The 23,514-nt window shown below is 42.7% G+C and overlaps 1 protein-coding gene across 3 annotated transcripts in view; it reads left to right on the top strand.

The window, feature by feature from the left end:
* The first annotated feature begins 5,289 nt into the window (after nucleotides 1-5,289).
* LOC132983328 (TGF-beta receptor type-2-like) overlaps nucleotides 5,290-23,514 on the top strand; it is a 36,188-nt gene continuing 17,963 nt past the window's right edge. Inside the window, exons 1-3 of one of the 3 annotated variants that reach the window (XM_061049600.1) lie at nucleotides 5,290-5,563; nucleotides 15,356-15,503; nucleotides 15,615-15,805. In XM_061049600.1, coding sequence (XP_060905583.1) covers nucleotides 5,479-5,563; nucleotides 15,356-15,503; nucleotides 15,615-15,805 — 424 coding nt within the window. In that variant the 5' untranslated portion in view covers nucleotides 5,290-5,478. Of the gene's footprint in view, nucleotides 5,564-11,461; nucleotides 11,603-15,355; nucleotides 15,504-15,614; nucleotides 15,812-23,514 lie in introns of those variants that run through there. The other 2 variants (XM_061049599.1, XM_061049601.1) reach the window with 2 other exon arrangements.

Raw genomic sequence — 23,514 nt, 5'->3', positions numbered from 1 at the left:
GTGGTACATCAGTCGGTGAACAGTTAGTTCAACATGGATGACTTGGTCCCAGACTCTGACCTTTAATAGTGTATCTGTTTTGTCCCCGTCTCCTGGGGCCAAAGAAACAAAACAGACACCACTAAAATACAAATTAGATATTCTCATAATAGCTTACTCATCTGACATGAAATGGAAAAAAAAGTCTGTCCCATTTGTGTCCAAGTTTCCATCATTATGAAACTTCCCTGGCAAAGTCCCCTGGTCCCGAGAACTTCGGTATGTAAAAGACTACACACAGAGAGGACATGGAAACATGAACAACTCCATCTGATGGAGAATAAAGTATTGAATAAAGTCTGTAGGTTTGTGTCTACGAGTATAGGCAACCCTGTGCACAGCTCATTGAGTCTATTAGAGGAACAGTTGGGATGAATGAAAAATAAATGAAACTCACAACCACACCTCGAAACACTGACACATGATATGCATCTTAAATCTGTTGGGAACAAATTTAGAACTAAAAAGTTGGGTTGCCAGTAGCCTAGTGGTTAGTGCACATGCCCTATGTGGGGCTAAAGTCCTTGAGAGCCCAGGTTTGAATCCTGCCTGAGGCTCCTTTCCTGCATGTGGTTCCCCATTCTTTCTGACTCTATCCACTGTCCTATCTCTAAAACAATTTATTAAAATAAAGGCATTAAATCTTTAAAAAAAAAAGAACTTAAAGTCTGGGCCCATCATGTACACCACTCGCGTTAACCACATGCTTAGTCACATCCATCGACACAATATGAAGACACAAGAAAGACTAAAGAATGGCAGTCCAAGGTCTCCGATATACCAACAACACTGGGTTTATTACAAACTACCACCACTGCACATGAACGGTTTGGTTATGGAGGCCAAGAGTGGTGTCCTGAGACTTCCAGGACCAGACCATGAAGGCCTCTGAAATTTAAGCTTTAGTGTTTAGTGATGGTGTCGAGAAGGCAACAGCAAAATGCTGCTCCTCTTCTGTCAAGAGGGTAAAGACCTCGAATTGGAAAGATGCATGGATTGGAAAAACAGAGGAGCCAAATGGAAATCTGTCTTGAAAATACATTCTCAGCTCGCTCTGTTATTTTATTGCATAATGACACACCCCAATGTCCGCAGGATATGTTTACTTGACCGAAATACACTGTGTGTCAGCTGTTAGAGACGAAAACTGAGCTGAGAATATCAAACTCTAAAGCTAATATTTAGCTGTGTCAGCTGGATAATCTTTCAACATCTGCTGCTCAGGTCAATCTGGGATTTAACAATATCTAAATTCACAATATACAAAACTCTACTAGATTTAGTTGATTTCTTTAAGACCAAATCATACAAAATGAAGAGTTACCAAATAGCATCTTTAAAAGGCCTGATGAATCAGCTCTTCATAATCTGTTGTTCATTAGTTGTTCTCGATCTGCACGTTGTACTTGCTGTTTGCGGTGTGTTTTCTCAGTGAAGCAGATAAAACATGTTTTATGAATAAAGACTACTGTTATAGTCTTACTTATTGTCATTTTGTGAATGGAATAAAGACTCTAAAACTAACACTAATGATCAATGAATCAATGCACTCTAACAACAGGTCAATTTCTAATTGTAAGGTGGAAAAGTTACATAATGTTGTGGCTTTAAGTGAAGTTTGTGAAAAACAACGTTTTCCAGCATTATTGGGACATTTACTGAGTCCTTTTTGTTTTAATTAAACTCAATAATTGCGAGCCGTTACTCTGCAGGAGAAACCAATTGGCTTCATGAGATGGGGCTGGGCCAGAGTAGCATTGGCGAATGCTCAATAATAATCCATGCAAATTTGTTTGAATGTGTTTGAATCATGCAGCAACATGTCCTCAAATACACATGTTAGGTCTCAAAATCGCTCTGATGTTGCACCAGAAATGTTGAATCTGAACTTTAACCCATCTGTAAAATGATGATGTTATCCAGGCACTCCTTTCCATGTGTATTGTAGGCATAATTAAACAGTGTCTTTTGGGTCCATACCTCTATAGACTGCTAGTCACTGATGTCTTGTGACTTCCTTGACAGCAAAACTCCCACCAAAAACAAGAAGGGATCAGATGGACAGGCACTCCTGGGCTAAAGTGGATGGCATGTAGTTAGTGTGCATCAGAGAAATCCTGGTCCAAAACGAGGCTTACCTAGCCAACTGTTCTTCCAACTTGGCAGAAGTCAGCCTCAAGCACCCAGAAGTCGAAGTAAAATGAATCCAGACACAGTTCTTGGAGAGGGTAGGTAGGTTTTAGATTTGCTCTGTGTTCCCGCATGGGATGCTACCAAGATATTTAGATGGGTGAATAAGTGCCCTTTGTGCTTTAGCAAGTTGAATAACACAAATGATAAAGGCACAGCCCTAGCACCAGTTATGAGAGGCCAGATTTCATTTTGCATTATGTTTGAACACAGATAAATACTGTAAGACAAAATGAAGAAACAGCGAAAGATGAATCACACCAAAGAAGCAATATTTTACTTGAAATGAAAAATGAAAAACTGCTGTATCCGACACCAAAAGACCAGAATGCTCCTTCTGGTTGCTACATGTTTAAAAAGTTTTGATATTTTAGACATAAAGCCAAGCTCCTCTTGTGTTGTCCCAGGCTTCAAAACATATCCTTACTAAGCCATGTCATGTGGGACCCAAATCAAAAACACAGGGTCGACCTCCTGGGCCCTGATCTGCGGCTGAAGGAAGCGAGGCCCTAGAGGACTCGTGAGGGGAAGGGGGGTCGACATGGGGCTGAGACTCGAGATGTGTGGCTCAGTTCCAGTGCGGGTACAGAGCTGCATGTCCAGACCTGCTGCCTCACATAACCAGACAGACAGGCTCAGCTTTATCATCTCTCTGTCACCAAGCTCAGTTGCTGTTCTGCAATCGAAATACATCTGAGACCACTGCCAGCGCTGCCACTCATCAGTCAGCCAGCTCCTCAATCATCCAGACACACACACACACACACACACACACATAAGTGTACACATTCAAGCACCTCAACACACAAAAAGATAGGTAGTGACTGTCATCATGCTATCAGACCGATTTAGACACAGTGACATTGGAAAACCTTGAATTTCGACTGTTAATAGATTTTGATAAACTAATGAATACAGAACAAAAAAAAAGACAACATGTTACCAGATGCACAAAGTAAAACTTAATAACTGTCTCCAGTCTCTTGGGTCCAGGCCAATCACAAACAACAAGTCAACCCACTTTTCATGTAACCTGAATGACGGACTGCTTAAAGCCCTTTTACACCACAGGTCACTATACCCATTCACACACTGGTGGCAGAGGTTTCTATGTGTCCATCAGCCTTAACTCATCCCATTCATACACACTTACACTCCACAGACGAAGCAGCGGGAGAAACTTGGGGTTCAGTGTCTTGTGACACATGTGACATGTGGGGATCGAACCCCAAAACCATCCGGTTGAGAGACAACCAACACTACCAACTGAGCCACAGCCGCCTATGTACAACCCATTTTCCTCGCTCTTTTTACACCCAGTCAAATTACTAACCTGTTGCCAGTGAAACGTATTAACTGTGAGATGTTTAATCAGATGTTTTAAAAATAATTTTATAACCGTTCCAGTCTGTTGTTGCCACTGCCAACGTTTATTTTGGGGCTTTTGGGCCTTTATTGTAGAGATAGGACAGTAGATAGAGACAGAAATCAGGGGCAGAGAGAGAGTGGAAAATGACATGCGGGAAATTAGCCACAGGTCGGCTTCAATACCGGGCCGCCCAACCCAGAGGACCATAGCCTACGTACATGGGGGCACACACTCACTAACCCCTAGACCACTGGCACCCCTTCAAATGCAGTTTTTAATGCTTTTTTCAAATTAAATATAGGGTTTCAATGTTTTGCAAACCATAATATTCATTTTGCATATTTCATTTGATACATTTTAAGGACAATTGGATTGTATAATGTTATTGGGTTTGTAAAATAGGGACAGACTAACATTATCAAATCTAAAGTGCCTATTACATATAGGGTTAAGGCGTGTCCAACCGATTTGATATAGCTTAATTAAAAAAAAAAAAATAAGGCTTTAGGCTCAAATAGCTTGTGAGTCTCTTGATTTTTTTTTTTTTTTTTTTACGGTGGAGCCTGATTGATTGATGAACTCCCCATAAAATGAAAAAAATATATTTCCATAGTTATAATCCAGCGTTTATTCATCTGCTGTCAAGTGTTAAATATATGTAAATAAAGCATTAACTGTATTTTCAGTTTCAAATGTCTGATGACTCATCCTGCACTCAGGGGCGTTAGCCTGTGTCAGTGCGTTCTGTCTTGTGATTGGTTCTATCCGATCTATCTTGTTTCAGTTGGAGCTACATCACATCATAGCAGTTAAATAAATACTCTCTGTTAGTTTCACTGGGACTTTAAACCAATCAGTGTCATCTTCCAATCCCTTCAAATGTCAGGTGCACCTGAATCCAGCTCTTTTTTTAGACTTGGGTTGGACACTACGCTCAATGAACTTTTCTCCTCATTGTGCCTAAGCAGAACAATATCTGAATAATGGACCCTTGAAAACCAGGACGATTCTTTGCCTTTAACTTCGATCAGGTTTTTGAGTCTTTTTTGCTTCTTTTAAAATAGCAATGCACGAGCAATGATCGTGACCACACCTCCTTTTAAAAGCAGCATGCCCACGGAGGCACAGGTACAAGATGTTGCTACTAATACAACATGGCTGTTAGCCCGGATAGTGACAGTTTAAGTTATCAAGGATCGGCAACAACAGTCATGCTAAGATGTGATGCAGGATACACTGTCTTTGAGAAAGGTTTACAGTATTTGTTCACTGGGAAATGTTCTCATGTTTTGTGTTTGAATGAGAGTAACAGTGTTTTTTTGGGTTTTTTTTTGTCATTCTTGTGGGAAAAAAAATATTATTGTTTTGCCTCATATGAGAAATGCTCTTCAGGTGTCTGGGAGTCTGTTAACTTTCTGAAAATCTCTAGCTCTAATATTTCAGAAAGCTCGATGGCTGCATTTCATGGCACTGAGTTTATTTCAACCTATACAGAGTTGTTTACTGTTTCCATTTCCAGTGTTTGGATAAGTAATTACACAAACACACACACACATGCAGAGAGAAAGAGAGAGAGCCAGAGAGAGAGAGAGAGAGAGATTCCTTCCTCCCTCCTCCGGTTTCCTGTCAGAACAGTGTGTGGGTGTGTGTGTGTGTGTGTGTGTGAGAAAGAGAGAGGGGGGGGGGGGGAGAGAGAGAGAGAGAGAGAGAGAGCGAGAGAGAGAGTGGGTGTGTTGGTGGTTCGGCGGCTTCACTCTCCAGCTGCTGAGCGGGTTGGAGCGCACCGACGAGGAAACAAACTGAACTCACTCCTCATCTGAACTGTCATTCACTCCACCTTTAACGTGAATGAGAGTGTTTTGGGCGGAGGACACGGAAACATGGCGGGACAGCGCTGTTTTTTCTCTTTACATGGAGCTTTATCGATCTTTTTCTTCTCCGCGCTGCTGCATCCCGGGACTGCCGGTAAGTTACGCATGTTGTAAACTTTACCAACACTCTGTGCACTCCTTGCTGTGGAGTCACTACACACCTCGCTGCATGTCAGTCACAGTGTAATTAAACTAAAACTTGGACTCTGTGACTGGAAGGACCCTGGGAAACTTCCCCTCCAGCACGTTACGCATGGCTCTCTCCGGAGAGCCGAGGACAGCCAGGCGCAACAGGTGACTCAGTCAGCGGCCGACACACACTGCTCAGCTGTGCTCGGAGTGTTTGGTTCTCATACATTAGGTCACAGTGGCGCCTGGTTTGAAGCAGCACACTTGTTCGAACAGACAGAGGACCTAAGAAAAAGGTCAACCTTATTGCAAAACGAGCTATAAGAGCTGATAGAACTTTTATTTTGAATAACTGCAAAGTCATTTTCTAAATCTGATCATCTAAATACCAATAACCTCCAGTGTAAAGTTTCTTACAGTGCCTTTAGTTGTTCTATACATTTCATATTAAAAACCCCAATTCCTAAAAAGGTTGGGTCACTGTGTCACATATTGGCCTGAATAAAAAACAGAATGTCAATGGCGCTATAATGACAATATTTGCTTTTATTTCAATGCTACGTGTAGTTAAACTGAGTCACACAATCAACAAAAGAGAGAACAACATACTGATGAACAGAAAACAGAATGCAGCTGTTTCATTACGTGCACTGAGATCGTAGTGGTCGCATGCTTACAGTCATATGCACCATGCAGCAGTCACTCCCCCTCCTTGAGGTGAATTCTCCAGAGAATATCCCGCTGCTTTCTCACATCAGCTCAATCGGACTCGCTGTGGAATAAAAACTAAAGTTCTGTCAGGAGAAACTCCGGGTGAAGTTTGAGTTCACACACACACACACACACACACGGCTCCTCCAGGAAATGTCTTTTCAGGAGTTTTCTGCAAGTGTGGAAGCCCTCTATGTGATGTTTTCAATCAAATATGGGGTTTCAGTGTTTTGCAAATCATCACATCATGTTTTTATTTAGATTTAAAGCGTGTCCTAACTTTTTAGGACTTGAGGTTCTAGATGAAACACGGTTGATTTACCTGCATTAAGGTAGCTTTAATTTGACTCTCACTTCACCTGTCTTCAGCAGCGCATGTCAGCCAGCCTGTGCAAACAGTTGTACCGTGTTTTCTGTGGCTCAGTAAATAAAGACATAATCTTAATAACTTTGGGGTTTCTTCCTTCTAATCTTTCAAAACTCATCTTATTTAAACTGGACATGTGCGACTAAAGGGTAACTATCTTGAGATCTGCAACAGTTGCAGTCGTTCTCTATAAACGGGTCACTTGTGAAATTGCAGTAAAACCCCTTTAAGGTTGGAAAAGGCTCCATTTCTGTCACTCGCTTTTTCTGCACACTTTATATCTGCTTGTAGAGTGAGTGAAGTATCAAACCAAAAGGAAGCATGTTGTAGGCGCTTTGTGCATCATGTCATACAGTTAAGGAAAAATGTAGTCTGACATATTTAAATCTCTTTAAAAAAAAAAAAATGTAGTTTTGAGGATATTTGGCTGCGCCTGTGAGTTTGTATCACAGAAGTGGGAAGTGTTTTTGGAGGTAATGTGTTTCGTTCTCACTCTTAATATGTTTGGTGGTACTTTCCCTCCTCCGCACTGTAATTTTAATGTGTTAACGGTTGCAATTTAACAGCCTTGGCAACTTTCCACCTGTCATACCGTATAACACCTCCCATACAGTACCGGTTAACCACAGGAACTTCGCCTACTTGTTGACAGGTGGGCTGTGTGAACAGCGTTAATTCTGCCTTGGCGTCTTTGAACAGGCGCGTCACACTCTGCCCTTATTTGCCTTTCTTTCTCCGCGCTTCTGATTTTTCTTCTTGTCCCCGTCTCTATGCTGTTTGTTCTCCTGCTCCTCCCACGACGATACCTATTCTGAACCTGGAAATCCCACACACCACATTGACTGTGTGGTCCTTCTGCATTGTGTGTGTGTCACAAATAGACATGCAAACTAACACACACACACACACACACACACTTCCTCACACATTGCGATCCACTGATACACATGCACACGCACACACACGCTGCCTCTTATTCTGACATCTCCACATCACCTCGGCCTCGGGGAAAGCTGCTCACTATACTCTCCCAGTACCAGAGCAGCGTGACATTGTGGTTATACAAACACCAGGCCTGGACTCCGTGTTGTCTTTATCTCTTCCGTCTTTGTTTGCTTTCGATTGATGTGGATAACCATCCGCTCGGCGGGCTGTCACAGGAAGGTTCCTTCTTCCTTCCTTTCCAGAGAATCTTCACATTTCCCGGTCCCTGTGCTGAGCCGAGATTGTGCCTGACACCAGATACTCTGAAGGTGCCAAAAAAAAAAAGAAAAGAGAGAATAAATCAGGGCTGAAAGGGGGAACAGGAGACCGCTTTAAAGGGGAAATAGATAAATATTTGTCTTGGACACAGAGGGATTGTGTTGTTTTTTTTGGGGAATAATGTGTATTTCTTAAGACACATTTTGCGCCCCTGAAGAGCTCCCCTCAGTGTAGTTAGTGTGTGTGGGCCTGCGCAGTCCTGCAGTCCTGATACCTCCTGTGTTTACACTGACTTTCCCGGGGCCTCAGTGTGCAGAAGAGGAGCGGAGAGAGGAGGTCATCCACTTTAACCCCTGAAGTGTCTCGCTTTGATTTTGACCATATTAGTCGACTTCCCCTCGCACTCTCCCCACTCTCGACTTGCTTCGCCGACTCTCCGGGGTCAGAAGGAAGAAGGAGGCGGAGGTAACAGAGAGAGAGAGAGAGAGAGAGAGAGAGGGAGATAAAGATGGGAGGAATGAGAGGATTACAGCCAAGTTGGAGAGAGAGGGGGGGGGGGGATTAGGAGGGAGCTGTATAGGTGGGAGGATAACTTTCAGGAGCAGGGGGGAGGGAGCTGAGCCGCCCGCTGGGGCAGTTATGTAGCTCTACACGGCCTTATGCCAGTTGTCTTTCCTCGTTTCAGTGACAGGACCAGAGCCATCGGGTTCTTTTTTTTCCTCTGAGATATTTCTGTTCTCTTTTTATTTGCTTCATTGCCTTTGAAATTGAGGAAGTTTCGATTTGGATGAACCTGCACAGTTCCCCCCCCCCCCCCCCCCCCCCCCCCCCCCCCCAGCTCAGGTGTGTGATCAATTCAAGTCCTGACCTGAATATAAAATATACTGAGAGCTGGTGCTGGATATAATAAGAGAAATTCACTAATCGTTGATTTTGGCTGCTAGCTCCATGAACTTGCTCCCTCTCAAGGAGCTGTTCACAAGACATTTGCACCAATGATATCCATGTAATGATCTGTGCCCATACAGAAAAACTCACAGAATCAAGGAGATCTTCAGGCAAGTCTAAACGGAAACTCACCCTGATGGGTCGATGCTAAAACACCACTCAGCCCAAAGAGACGAGCAGGCAGAACCCACGGACGCAGAGTCAGAACTTGAGGTCAAACTGGAAGATGAGCGAGGTTTGAGTACTGACTTGACTGCAAGTGATCGGCAGTGTGTACCGAGCCCACTGAGGTGACCAGCAGGTAAAGAGGAGCGGGAGTGAGCGGACAGGAAATCCGCTGAGATCCAAGAGAGAAGAATTGTGACAATCCAAGAGCAAACATGACACACTGAAGCTTTTTCACTTCTTTGCATGTCGGCTCTTGTTTTGCATCTGAAGGTGGAGTCGAGCCAGCATCATTTTCCCTCTCTCTGCTGCAGTGAGGTCTGCCGAGGAACAATTATATCCACATAGATGATCTGCTCGGGGGAGGGGACACTTCTTACCTGTTTATTGTAAAGTGAAGTCTCTATAGATGTGATGTAGTTTCATCCCAGTGAGAACAGCTCCATCCAGTAAAGAAAAATGCTCTCATCACCGTCCTGTGTGAAATCCCAGACCGTCTCAACACACGGACAAAGTGTGTGCATATATGTGCCCCGAACTGATTGAACACCTTAATATATGAATTAAAAGTAATGTCCGAGTAATAGTTACAGACTTTAATTACAGATTCATTTTAGAAAATGCAAAGAAGGAATTAATGTCATGATTACTCGAAAGCTTTTTGTGAGACCTCTTACAAATACTGTGGTGCAGTTACCACCAACTCCCAGCAGGCATTAAACATTCTCATTAAACAGATATGAGCGCTGTATTTGTATTAAAAATAAGCAATGTTTTGCATTCGGATACGTTTGCTGTGCATTTAACCCTTTGCGTGTGCTTATTCAACTAGACAACGCCTTATTGGCTCCTTTTTTTGTCCTCAGGTTAAACATGCGTTAAAGCTGCACACTCCTCTTGTGAATCAGACTCTGAGTGTTTCATGCAACAACAACAAAAAAAAAAAAAAATCCCCAAACTATTTGATCTTTGGCAGAACATTTTGCTGAACCCCGATCACTCACTGTGAGAAGCTGATTGAGAAAATGTGTTTTTCCGGGACCTTTGAGTGACGCTGCCTTCCCTGGTGTGCAGATTTTTTCGCTTTTTCCGTTCATATTGGAGCGGTATGGGGAAGTCTGTCCTCTATATGAGTGATTAACTGCAGTTAAGTTTCCTGTCTGTCCTCCCGAGCTCACATCCTCAGTGGAGGGAGGAGGGAGGAAGAGACTAAAGGGGAGGAAATAGAAAGAGGACATAACATTCATATTTGGTTGAGGTGCTGTGATGGAATTTTATTCATATTTATAATCATTTTTACAATTAAAATTGTTATTTGGTTTCACTATATGATTATTATAACTTCTGTTAGATGAGGATCTATGAACCAAGAGTAAAAGTGGTCGCTTCATAGATGTGTGAAGACATATTTTTGCGTCATTTCAGGATGATTTCAGTGATCATCGGTGTCTATAAAGTTTATTCTTTAGTATGAATGCCACATGGGAGCCGGTCACAGTAGCATAATTTCCCTCCTTGCAGTAACAGGAGCACGAGGATGTCTCACATTTCAATCCCAGCCCCTCCAGGAGCCGTTAAGAGCGGGTTAATGACAGTCCACGCTTTCCTCCTCGGGCCTTCCCGCGACACGCTCAGGTCACTTGTGTTTTATAATTCCTACACATGAAGCGGCAGCAGGGGAAAAAAAAAAAAGAGTGAAGTAAGAAGAGAAAAGTGCTTAAGCAGCTGTAACCGTGACCCACATATCACCTTAAACCTTCCTGCACGGTTTATGCTTCTAGTACGTGCAGCAACACAATCTGCTGGAACTTCAAAGTAGAGGTTGTACAGCTGCAGCCTCTTACTATCGACGTGTGTTTCAACAGTGTTATTATCTGACCATATATCCAGAAAAGTGTGTAATGAGGACTCTAAGTGTAGTGTCTAAGTGCCTTGGTTACGTAATAAATCCATCTTTATCTGTAAGGTGCAGCGTAAAGGTCGAAATGAAGACGACTAAGATGACAGCAGAGGCTATATATCAAACAACAGAAACAAAAGCAGCCTGTTCATCAGAGCGTATTTCCTTTAGCAGCTGATATCGGTTTTTTATTTACAGTTTGTCTGGGTTTAATGAGTTATTGTTGCACCAGCAAAAACCAAAACCATCTGTTAATGAGATCTTGATTTGTAATCAGTGTTGCTGAATGGTTCAATAAAGTTTAATCAACACCATAAAAGACTTACGACACTCGCTGGTTACAGACTGTAACTTAACCCCCCTGACTCATGCAGTCTCTGCGGCACTCCGCTGCACTAAATCAGCAGGTTTTATTTGTCTCGGAGGTTGTGAGTGGGTGTTAGCGCTCCGCTATTTCACGCTCTCGGTCCAGCCCCAAACTCCAGACTCTGTGTGACGGAATGCGTCTTGAAAGTATATCAACTGTGTTTGCCCTATTAAATGAATAACCCGACCTTTGCAGACTGTGTGATCAGGGATCACACAAACACACACACGCCCACCGATATAACACACACTGTGAAAGGAGAGTCAGTGGAGAGTAATGGGAATTCATGCGAGTCCTCCTCTGGTTGGTATTTTTCGGTTCAGCTGTGCAGACGTGCTGCCAGGTCAATAGATTGAACGATATCAGAGGCTGCACTGCATGCAGTTGTTTTGTCTGTGTTTAAGATTTCAAACATGTGTAGTTGTTGTTGTTGTTGTTGTTGTTATCCCTTTCATCAAAGGGAAGTCTGTCTTATCAGGCGCTCTCTCTCTTTAGTCTGTTTCTTAAATCTACATCCAGCACTGTTCCTGCACCTCTGGCCCACATTCGATCTGAACCTTTTGCTCACACTTAGATTCATAGAATTAAGCGATTTGGCATCAGCTCAACTTTTACAGGTTTATTGATTTTGAGGAATTCAGTTTGGTCCGCTTTGGCGCCCCTAAAGATCTCTGAGTGAAACTGAACAGCAGTAAAACACACAGGGCTTGATGTTGCCAAGTCTGCTTATTATAAGCAACTTTGGGCTTCTTTTTCTGTGAAGTCGCTTACAAATGTTGTCATGCTTGGGCTGCGTTTTTTTTACTAGCTTGTTGCTTATTTAAGCTTACCTTGCTCCCTCTATGAACCTGTTTCTCTCGAAGTTCTCTCCAATAAAGCAAAACATGATAGTTTGTCCTGATGCAGGATCCGTTCACCTTTATCCTTTTATCCTTTTGGACTTGTTTCCATAGATCTGGTTGCTTGTTTCTCTTGGGAGATCTGACAACACAGGCAAGAATGGATTTCATAACATCAACATTGAAAAATGAATTGTGCAGATCTGCCCCCTTTTAGCACCCTATCAAGAAAATTATTTGCACTAATAATATCCCGGCACTAACACGCCCACAAAATGGTCCTGCTCCGCACAGTTTGCTCTGGTTTTTGCGTCTGAATTTGGAGAAAAGCTGAAATCTCTTATAGATACTTCATAGCTACCCCCAGCTGAGTGCAACGTGCCGTCCATTTGCGTTTAGAAGGATCACTAGCATCATTTTAATACACGGGTCTCAATAGGGTAGCACCACTGTCACTGCCTGTGGCTATGAGTGTTGGTCTTTGTGGATGAGATGGTATTTGCAACGAGACTCGGGAGGGTGCAATCTTGCACAAATTGTTGTATATATATCTCCAACTAGAGACAGAATTTGTGTAGAGCTGGTGCAACAGGCCCCTGAATCGTTACCGTGTAAGTACTGATGTGCTTCATGTTACAGTACTGGATTGAATTCAGTGCCTGGCTCAGTGAAGCTGAACCAGCACAGATGCTTTGCAACATGGAGGCTTGAATGTAGACCTCCCTGCAGAAAGAGGTGTTCCTCCCACTCTAAAACCACCATGCTGCACCACAACCCCTGCATACAATACACAGAGCAGCATCCCACCCAGCCTGAGCTCAACACAAAGGTCACACGGGGAGGCCTTTCTTTCTTACTAGAATCCAAAAAATATATTTTAAAGGGAAATTGAGCCACGACACATGTTAAGCTGGCTATTATGGGTTTCTTTCCTATAGTCTTGTTGTTGAACCAGCAGTTTTTGCAGGTCTGAGCAGGTCATAGAGCAGAGGGAGATCAGAGCAGCTCGAGTCATGCTAATCTGAATGACAGGGATAAGATTGTACTGATTACAGCACCGGCCCAGGCAGAACGCGACTGTATCGCATGCATACCTTTAAACCAGCCAGGTGATGATATGGAACAATTTAACCTTAAATATAGGGCTCAGGATCATGAATGCTGATTTCAGATATAACCAGTTTAACACACTACAGTAAACACAATTAGTTGGAAACAAGGTCTTGTGCCTTGTGTTTATAATAAGCTGTGTTGGTCGTGTTGGGCGGGAAAGAGTCGTTTGTTCGATGGATTTGACTTCACATTTTACACATATATCACTTTCAGAAAACCCACAGCATTCACGACAGATCAGAAACAATCCACATCCTGTCTTTCATGCTGTCAGGAATTATGAGGACGGCACTTGATTCATTGCTTCATTCAGGAAATCTCTTTTGCATAATGTTTTTTGATGGTATTTTAAAAAGATTCCATGAGGTTTGTGATTATATATCTAAAGTGGTTTGTCCTGTATATTCTGCTGAGGCTGTCTGTGTTGATCGTTAAGTGTGGTCCTGGCCTACTTTTGTATGATTTGTTGGTTTCCTTTAGCTCCGTACAGCATGTTTGAGGTGGTTGATCTTGGTACATGTAGGGCAGCGGGGAGGAGGTGTCTCTCTGAATGGCGGTTGTCTGTGTTGACAGTTCTCACCAGGTTCAATTCAGCTGACTGATGCTTTCCTATGTATCAGACTTACTGTGTGTTGGACAGTAGTTTACACAACTATTCCTCCAACCTTAATGACTGCACGGTGTATTTACCCTCTGCTCAAACAACTGACAGCAGTGTTTCCTTAATTAGCCGGGCAGTGGATGATTGCTTGCAGTCCTGAAGTCCTGCACAAACTTTTCAAACTTGCATTGCACTAACTAGAAAGGTTTCAGTACCGAAACTTTGTCAATAAATGTATTTTTGCATACCCTGGCGTGCAGGAGTTTCGCTTGTTCTTCAAATTGTTACTGTGGACACTCTTCTTTTTGACTCCTTAAATGAGACGATTTTTATGTTGCCATTCTCTTGCGGTGCTTAAAAAGTAGATTTGATTAGTGGTGCTAGAAAGGGAAAATACATTCTTTCAAGTATGTGCACACAAACTTTATGCCACCCCTGCATAAGTCAGTGCCCCACTTGGGTCACCCCAGTCAAAAAAGAAATCTGGGGACGTCCCTGAAAACAAAGGTAGAGTTGTGAAACTGTTGTAAGCTTGTAGCTTAGGAACAAAAGTCATAGGGGTAGACTTAGAAAAAATTATGGCTGCAAGGGTAAGATGTAGGTTAGCCGATCATGTACTGTACTTTTCCTATTTAAAGCTTATGTGAGGAGTTCTTAGCTGGTTATGAAACGTTTTTTAATAACCACCACCTCTATGCAGGCCTCTCGTGCAAGCTTGAGTCAAAACTGAAACTAACTCGCTCCCTTAAATTGTGCAGTAATGTATAAGAAACCCTCATATTTAAACTGTTGAAAAAAAGATTTAGTGTTTGCGTCTGTTGGAAAAAGGTTATTATGATAAAATAATTGGTTGGGTCTGCGCAGGCACACGCAAGATGTTCTACAGTACTACAACAAAAAATGCTTGTGTGGGTGCTGGGCATGTTATCTCTCTCTCTCTCTCTCTCTCTCTCTGTTTTCTGACTATATCCACTGTCTCATCTCTAAAAATAAAGGCATAAAAAAAGGCCAAAAATAAAACTTTAAAAAAAGAAATGCATGTGGATTTGGTCGTGCGGCTGATGTTATGATGATTTTAATCAGACCTTTTCATACTAGACAGAAGACTTCCTGTTTTTTTTTTTTTTTTTTAGGTTAAAAACCCTCTTGGAACATTCTGAAACTACAGAAGAGTTTACGTTGCAGGAGACTGAGTTTGTGGAGGGATTTAATCATCATAAACACCACAAACCACCGACGTTGTCAGCCAACTTTATGAGTGTTTGACAGTTTGATATTTCTCTTTAAACCAAAAGACCATCCCTCTCTTTCTGGTGGGCCATCTTACTGAAGCAAGTCACAAGAAAACAAACTGATGGATCAAATTTAGAAATGTTTACATAAATATTTGTCACATCATTTATCAATCCAAATCAACCTTCAACCAGGATGAACCGGACACTTTCACCATGATAGTACTGTAGTAGCTGTCTGACACATGAGGCCTGACCTGATGGATACTTCTGTGTGTGTGTGTGTGTGTGTGTGTGTGTGTGTTCTGCAGGTATGCTCCAGCTTTTCCCCATGAGTAAGCTGTGTAAGTTCTGCGACGTGGAGCCGTCCTCCTCCTGTAGTGGCACGGGGACCTGCTTCACCAACTGCTCCATCACATCCATCTGCGTGGAAGCCAGCGAGGTCTGTGTCGCTGTCTGGTAAGGTGCCCGAGAGCCGAAACACTGATACACATTGATATGATAAACAATCAAGAAACAGTCTCATTGTGAAACGCCCCTCCGCTCTCTGCTCTTCTGTTTGTCTCTTAGGAGAAAGAACGAGACAGACTTCTCCATCGAAACGATGTGTCACGACCCGGCCAGGTCGCTGCACGGCATTATGCTGGACGACTACAACAGCTCCACCTGTGTGATGAAGGAGAAGAACACGACGAGTGGGATGGCTCACATCTGCTCCTGTTCCGAGGATGAGTGTAACGACAGGCTGTTATTCTCCCCCAGTGAGTGTATGACAAGAACACTTTGTTGCCATCTTCATTTTTCATCCGTCTAACATTGTGCTTTGTTATGTTTTTTTGTTTTTCGTTAAGTTGTCCATTGTTTTTACTCTCTTTTGTTTATCACTAAATCATTGTTACCCCTGAGTTGTCATCTCCTCCTCCGCTTTTCTACCTCCTCCGCTTTCTTCATTTCTTTCTAACTTTCTCTTCCGACCGCAGACAAGGAAACTGTGTTTGTATTTTGGTAAATGAAACGCTCACGGCACTGTGGGTGCTTTTAAGGTCTCGCTGCTGACGCTGCTGTCCTGTGCGCAGTGCGTCATCGTCACAAACGGGAAGTGGAAATGGGGTGTTTGTGTGACATGTAAACAACGCTGGGGGAATCCTCAGCGCGGTCACGGACTCTCAGCTGGGAGCGCTCCGTGTGTTTGGCTGCTGCTTCTCATGCTGCTAAGAACAAAAAGTTGGTGTCTGTCTCAGCCTCTGAATGTGCGTGTGTGTGTGTGTGTGTGTGTGTGTGTGTGTGTGTGTGTGTGTGTGTGTGTGTGTGTGTGCATACGTGTGTGGTTGTGTAGGCCTGACACGCCGGAGAGCTCAGACATATGGTTTCCTGTCTGTGTTTAACTCAAATCAGAAACATCTCCTGCACATGGTGAGCAGGCCCCATCGACACAGAACACCTCTGTTGTGAGCGCCAGAGAGGTAGACTCAGCCTGCTTCAATCGGGGGGAAAGTCATTTACAGTATGATCAACACAGGGGAGATGTTTGTATCTTTTTTTTTAATCTGCTGTACGTATAAACTAAAAACGTGTGTGGGAGGCCAAAAATGTTTAACCAGACAATCCTTTCTCAAGACCTCAGGTTGGAAAACATCCTCCTGGTTTTGAGGCCCTGCGTCCTGAATTCACTGAAAATGAACAGCTGCTCCCTTTTTCCGAAACGCGCACTTTAAATCCTCTCTTCACCAGACTTATTTGCATCTTACCACTTATAGACAAATTCCTACGGCTGGTCTGTGGCGTGCGGTGCAGGCCGCCATTACTGCGGTGGCATCTCCTCGTCTGCTGCTGCCTGCTGACTGCAGGAAAACAGCTTTCTGAGGTGGATTAAAAAACAAAACCTCAGACAGCTGCTAATGAAGGAACCTTAACCAGACAACCTTAACAATATTTAGATTTCACATATTAGACGTCTTTTACAACAACAACGACCTGGTGACATAATGGAGAAATAAAGGAAAAACTCAACCGCCACATAGTCAACGCTGTGTAATGTAACGTTATTCTACAAGCTAGTTAGCTAGAGTAGGCGCATAATGACGTGCATTTCTATAGATATTCATTAAGCATGTTTTTTTTTTGCTGATGCAGCAGCTCTTACCTGATTATGCTCACTAATAGAGAAATGTTTAAATGAGATCATTTCATTAATCGCCTGGTGATGGACATCTAAACAGATCACTCAGAGAGGACAGATTGCTTATAATTATTATATTATTGTCTTAATCCAGCTCTGAAGAACTTCTTCATCCTCTGCACGGACAGTGAATGTATGTAAAGTGTCCGGTGTGTGTTTATGTTTATGTGCTCGGTTGTTCGTTTTGGTGCCTGTTTTGACGAATGTGAGTTCGTGTGATTGTGATTTATTTTTGAAATTGACCTGGACACTCTGGGTGTTTCCTTGTCTGATTTCCTGTCCGGCTTGATCTATCCTGTCCAGCCTCACGCATGCTTTTTTTTTTTTTTTATCTAACCTTTTTTTTTTTATTTATTTAACCAGGTAATTAACCCATTGAGATCAGGATCTCTTTCACAAGGGTGACCTGGCCGAGAGGGCAGCAGCACACGTCATAGTAAACATTTACATGATAAAGAGACAGTATACAAACAATAAGTTCAGAGAAAACCTCAATCACAATGTGCAAATTGGTTTACAGATAGATAGATAGATAGATACTTTATTGATCCCGAGGGAAATTCAAAGATACTGCAGAGTCGTGATCATGGGTTAGGGTTACAATTCCGACACACAGGCACTGTCCAATTGTCTCGCTTGCAGCTATAGCTCTGTCACAAAAAAAGACCCGCAGCGTATTTTGAAACAGAGCAGAGCGTAGCGGCACCGCTGGCACTCGCCAGAGACGGGCTGCGGCGCTCGCTGTGGCAACGGGAGCATTGACTTGACAAGCAGTGAAAGGCCCTGTAGTGTGCGCCCCGCTGATGAACCGTGGCGCATAGTGTGTGAAAACTGGCAGTAAGACAATCTCGATAAGAGGCAGCACAGGCGGCTGCTCTCTCTCATTGAAAGTCATTGTAGTTCGCTCATTGACCGTATCGCTCTCTCCCTCCATATCACTAATGGCAACTTTTAGCAAAGTAACAGCGGCAAAGAAAAACTTCCTTTAACAGTCAGGAACCTCGTGTTGAACAGCCGGCTGAGACTGTGTTGGGCTTGGAAAATGGGATAGAGGGAGATGCAGAAAGAAAGAGATAGAAATAGACATTATGAAAATAATACAGACATGCTCTCTGGCAAAAAAAAAAAAAGCTCCTCACACTGCTGCATCATGCTCCCTTTACCACGCTGAAATCCTTCATCGCCGGCCTGAAAATCTGCTGTTTTTAGTTACAGACACCAAATGCTCCCTCTTTACAACACGCTTCATGTTCTTCAATTTTGGGTTTGTTTGTGTTGCAAATTGAGGACAACCTCAGGGGCATGCTTCAACCTCAAAACTACAATTATGTGGGCAGCAAGTTAGCGACAATTAAAAATGTCATGACCATGACTAGCAGTTATAGGCAGTGTTTTCCAGTCACTGCAAACAGATCACCACTACAGTAAGTTTTATTTCTGAGTTCTGTCTTACCTGCAGCACACGAGTCATCTCCACTGTTGTCAGTCTTTGCTTGTCCCTGCACTCTGATCTTTTTTTTTTGGTTCCCTGTGTGATGGACTCTGTAAATGCTAAATGGACTTGAGCTTGTCTGGCACTTTTTCTAATCTTCTGAGCGCTTTTTTTTAAAACGCAGGTCACACCTGTCCATCCCCCCCCGGTTAGCACGCTGCTTTGTAAAGTGTCCATCAGGATTAGCGTATCCCATTCGTGCACATTCATACGTCACAGAGGAAGCAGTAGGAGTAACTTGCGGTTAAGTGTCTTGCCCGAGGACACGTCGGACATGTGGCTGCAGCAACTGTCTGTAGATAACAGTATGAAGAAAAACGACCAGAGAATCATGGGAACTGTTAATTTAGCCTTTCATGCATTTGATCTGTTGAGGATGTGTATGACAGTTTTTTGTAAATAATAATCCTATCAGTTTATATTTCTGGTTGAAAACACACACACACACACACATACAGAGGACTGAGGGTAAGGGTTGTGGTTCCTTCCTCCCATTGAGGACGCATGCAGCAGGAAGTTCTTGTTATTGTTTATTGGACCACTGCCACGACATATTCCTCCACAAATGCCTCACATTGTTTCTCCCCAGCGTTACATTCCTGCGACGTGCCTTGAATAGTGCTGGGGGGGGGGGGGGGGGGGGGTTGGGTTTATTGCTTCAGTGTCACACTTGTTGATTGTCATGAGTGTGAGTGTGAGCATGTGTGTGTTTTTGCATCCAAACATGTGTTGTAAATGTCACCACGAGGGAGTGAACATTGTGATCCCACTGCTGCAGATGCTAACGGGGCTTTTTGGGATTTGATGGACGGCTCTCAGTGGAAGCACGTCAGAAGTGAGTCTGATGGGCAGATGTGTGCTGTGCTGTGCTGTCAGTGAGATCAGGGATGTACTGGACGACATTATGTCAGTGGAATTGTATTTGGCTGTTGGAATACAAAGCTTCAACTATTTGTTCCTTTTTTTCATTTGTAGTGCCACAACAAAGTCCTTTATAATGCTAAATGAGATGCAAGGTTTATCTAAAATCAGGTAACAGACATTAAAGGCTTTATATGTGATGTTTCGATCCAGCAGATGTCGCCCTTGAGCACCAGCATGAAACCAAAATGACTCGCGGTGCATTGTTGTGTTAGCATGCTAATGCTAGCGATCATTATTATGCTCGTATCTTCACACTGCATGTAAATTTACCTGAAATGAGCGTGATCTAGAAACACAGTTAAGCAGTGAGTACAGTATGTTATTCTTCTTTTCTCTAGTCCCTCAATTAAACAACTTTTATACACGAGGGGAGGAGTCAGCCGACCGTCCCGGCGATGTAAACAAACTGAAGATAGGACTCTGAAAACTCTGAAAACATCACAGACAGTGGGACTCGGGTGTTACACCCATTGTAGACAGTCATGACTCACAGAGTTATTTTCAGAGGATATACTTGATTTCTACATTTAAGTGTGAAAAATCACACAATCACATATAAAGACTTTAAACATTTACAAACAGACACTTAAACATTTATTTTTCATTTCCATTTTGTTCTACTTGTATCATTAACCAGAATCATTCTAGTCAGATGGTGAGATGAAAAAAATGTAGCAGTTCAGCTGTGTATTAGGGCAGGCCAATTGTAAAAAAATGCTTTCTTCAGTGTTTTTTTACTGTTTGTTATTACCCAGTCGTTGTTTTTCAAGAGGATTGAGAACTATGCAGACAACTTGGTTCCTGGTAAAAAAAACAACAGACAATAACTTTGTGAAGTCTGTGCAGTATGTTGACATGCAGGGTTAAGTCCTGCCGTCCTGGTTGTCATGTAAACAAATCCCCTCCCCTCCTGCCAGATGGGTGAACAACAACTTTGGAGAATGTCTGGGGCACCCAGTCCTTAAAATTTCAGGAGTCCATATGAGAAAACAGCTTTGGTCAATTGCTCTGTTTTTGTTCTTTGGAAGACGAGGACTTCAGAGTGATTCTGCTTCCAGTTAAAAAACCTTGTGAATGATTAACACTGAATAACTGATCGCCAAATTCTTTGAGGTGAAGCTCGTGACCTGCTGGTTGCAATCACAGAGTGGAAATAATGGATGAAGCCTGAGTGACGTCACCCATCTGTTACTGCAGAGGGCTTTGGAGTCCCAGTGACGGGGGTCTCTATACTGAAAATGATGTCCCACCCTAACTTTCAGTCAACCTAACGACAGGCTGAGAGCTGAGGCGGGTTTTAAGCCTCCTGACACAGCTCGCTTATCAATTAGGTCAACTAAGTGCCTTATTGTGAAGAACGCCACCGTACAGTGTGTGCAAATCGAGACATGCGCTAATCAGACCAATTTCATTTTTTTGAACCAGGCTGTAAACATGCTTTTTCTGGCATTTATGAAAGGGGTGTACCAGTGACTTACAGTTTTTCTGACGTTAGCCCTTGAGCACCAGCATGAAACCAAAACAACTCGCGGTGCACTGTTGTGTTAGCATGCTAATGCTAGCGATCTTTATTATGCTCGTATCTTCACACTGCATGTAAATTTACTTGAAATGAGCGTGATCTAGGAACGCAGTTAAGCAGTGAGTACAGTATGTTATCCTTCTTTTCTCTCGTCCCTCAATTAAACAACTTTTATACGCGAGGGGAGGAGTCAGCCGGCCGTCCGGGCGATGTAAACAAAGTGAAGATAGGACTCTGAAAACTCTGAAAACATCACAGACAGTGGGACTCGGGTGTTACACCCATCGTAGACAGTCATGACTCACAGAGTGTGAAAAATCGCATATAAAGCCTTTAAGGGGGAGCCATGGCAACACTGTGAATAAAAAAATAATAATCAAGGTTACTTGAGAAATTTGAGAAAAGGTCAGACAGAACCGTTACTCTGTAGAAAATCATCATATGTTTCGTTATTAGAGCAAACACTTTCATAGTTGTTGAGTCTTGGTTTCATTATTAGTGCTAGGCTAGGTTGAAGTGTTGCTGCAGCCAGAACCTCATTTGATTCATTTTCAATCAAGAAAATAGTTAACACATTCTTTTTAGATCGTTACAAAAAAACCTGCACGTCCTCAGTGATTGTTCCAGGAACACAGAAACTGATCAGAGAGGATCCTCCTCACTCTGAGAGACCTGGATCTGTGTGACACAACATTTGTTTCACATTAAGATCCTGTAAAGAGGATTTGGAGCAGACTGCCGCCGCCTCTCAGCCAGCATCAGTTACACATGTGTTTTGGAGCTCGTTTCAGAGGGAGAGGCAGGCATCGATAGTAAATACTGACTTGTCATAGTAACATGCTATTTGTTTTAGTGCTGTATTTACAGCTGTGCTCTTGTGAAAGTCGGGTTTACATGCTTGGAGGCACGCTATGTGAGGAATGAGATGAAGGTAGAACTAATTCATTCCTGACTGAGATTCCTCGACTTGTACTGTCTGTGTTTTTATTTTTTGCACAGATGTCGCCTGATCTCCTCCAAGTCATTTCATGCGTTATTTTGAAGCGTCTCATGGTGAATGAAAAGCTTCCTCATGAAATAAAGAGTTTTTTTTTTTTTTTTTTTGATGATTAAGAAGGTGAACGAGTGATGAATAAAAGGAGAATGAATAAGAAAGACTTCTTGGTGCAGCCTGCAAAGAGGAAGAGGAGAAGAGGATGGATATGCAGCTATAAATGAAAAAGTGGCTCCTTGCATGTTCCAAGATCTGTTTTTTTTTTATATGCCTATTTTTTACAGTTCCTCCTTAACTGTGGAATCTTGGCTCTCCGTCAGTGAGTACTTCAGTAAGACTTCTTTATAGAGAAATGACTCAAACAGACCCACTCTAAGCTGCATTAAAAGAAGAAAAAGAAGGACGTGGTGGTACAGTGAACATGGGATGAGGAAGCATAGAGAGAGAGAGAGAGACAGAACCAGAGAGACAGAGAGGTGTTAGAGGGATGGAGTGAGGCAGTCTGGGTCTTAAGTCTTGTGTGCTGTTACCATAACAAGTACATATGTGAGTGTAATATTCACTTTTAGCCTCCCTGTGGTTGGATTCCTGCACACCACCATAATATGATACCAGCCTGGATAAAGGCGGTTTATTTATATTCATTTGGGCAGGTCAATACTGCACAGGGGAAGACGGTAAACAACTTTTTTTTTAAATGAAGGTCATGTACTGAATGATTAAACCTTGGATGCAGTATGAGCTCAAACAAACATTAAACTATGTTCCAAAGCACTACACACAGGGGCTTATCCAGAGGGGCAGACTGGGATGGCATGGGCACCTGTTGAAATCTGATTGGACACGCCTGTTACTGCCCAAAAAAACTAAAGTATGATTGGCTCTGTGCCCTGTCAGAAGCGGAACTGGCTTGCTAAAAAAAAAAAAAAACAGCTATTTGGGCTGTGTTCAAACAGGCTGATAGCCGTCTTTACATTTATGTATGTTATATTTCCTTTTGTTGTATATAATTAATAGTGACTTAGGACTCACATCTCTTTTTTGGGGACCTTTAAAAATGAAGCATGGAAATGGAAAAGCCTGACCTGCACCACCTGTGGCTCATATGTACCATTGACAATAAACAATACTGAATTATCCGCTTAATTTGAGCCTCCCACTCATACTTTACACGTTGGTGATGAAGTACTTGAACTTTTGGAAGGTCTTGATCTCGTGTCTGAATTGAATGCATTTCGACTCGGTCTTGTCTCGGTCTCAGTCATAGGGGACTCCAGGTTTTGAATTAAAGGTCACATATTATGCGAAATACACTTGGCCATGTTTTTGTAACACTGATATTTGTCCCTAGTCTGTCTA

Source organism: Labrus mixtus, chromosome 11, assembly GCF_963584025.1.
Source record: "Labrus mixtus chromosome 11, fLabMix1.1, whole genome shotgun sequence".
NCBI lineage: Eukaryota > Metazoa > Chordata > Actinopteri > Labriformes > Labridae > Labrus > Labrus mixtus.
This window is presented reverse-complemented; position numbering and strand designations above follow the sequence as displayed.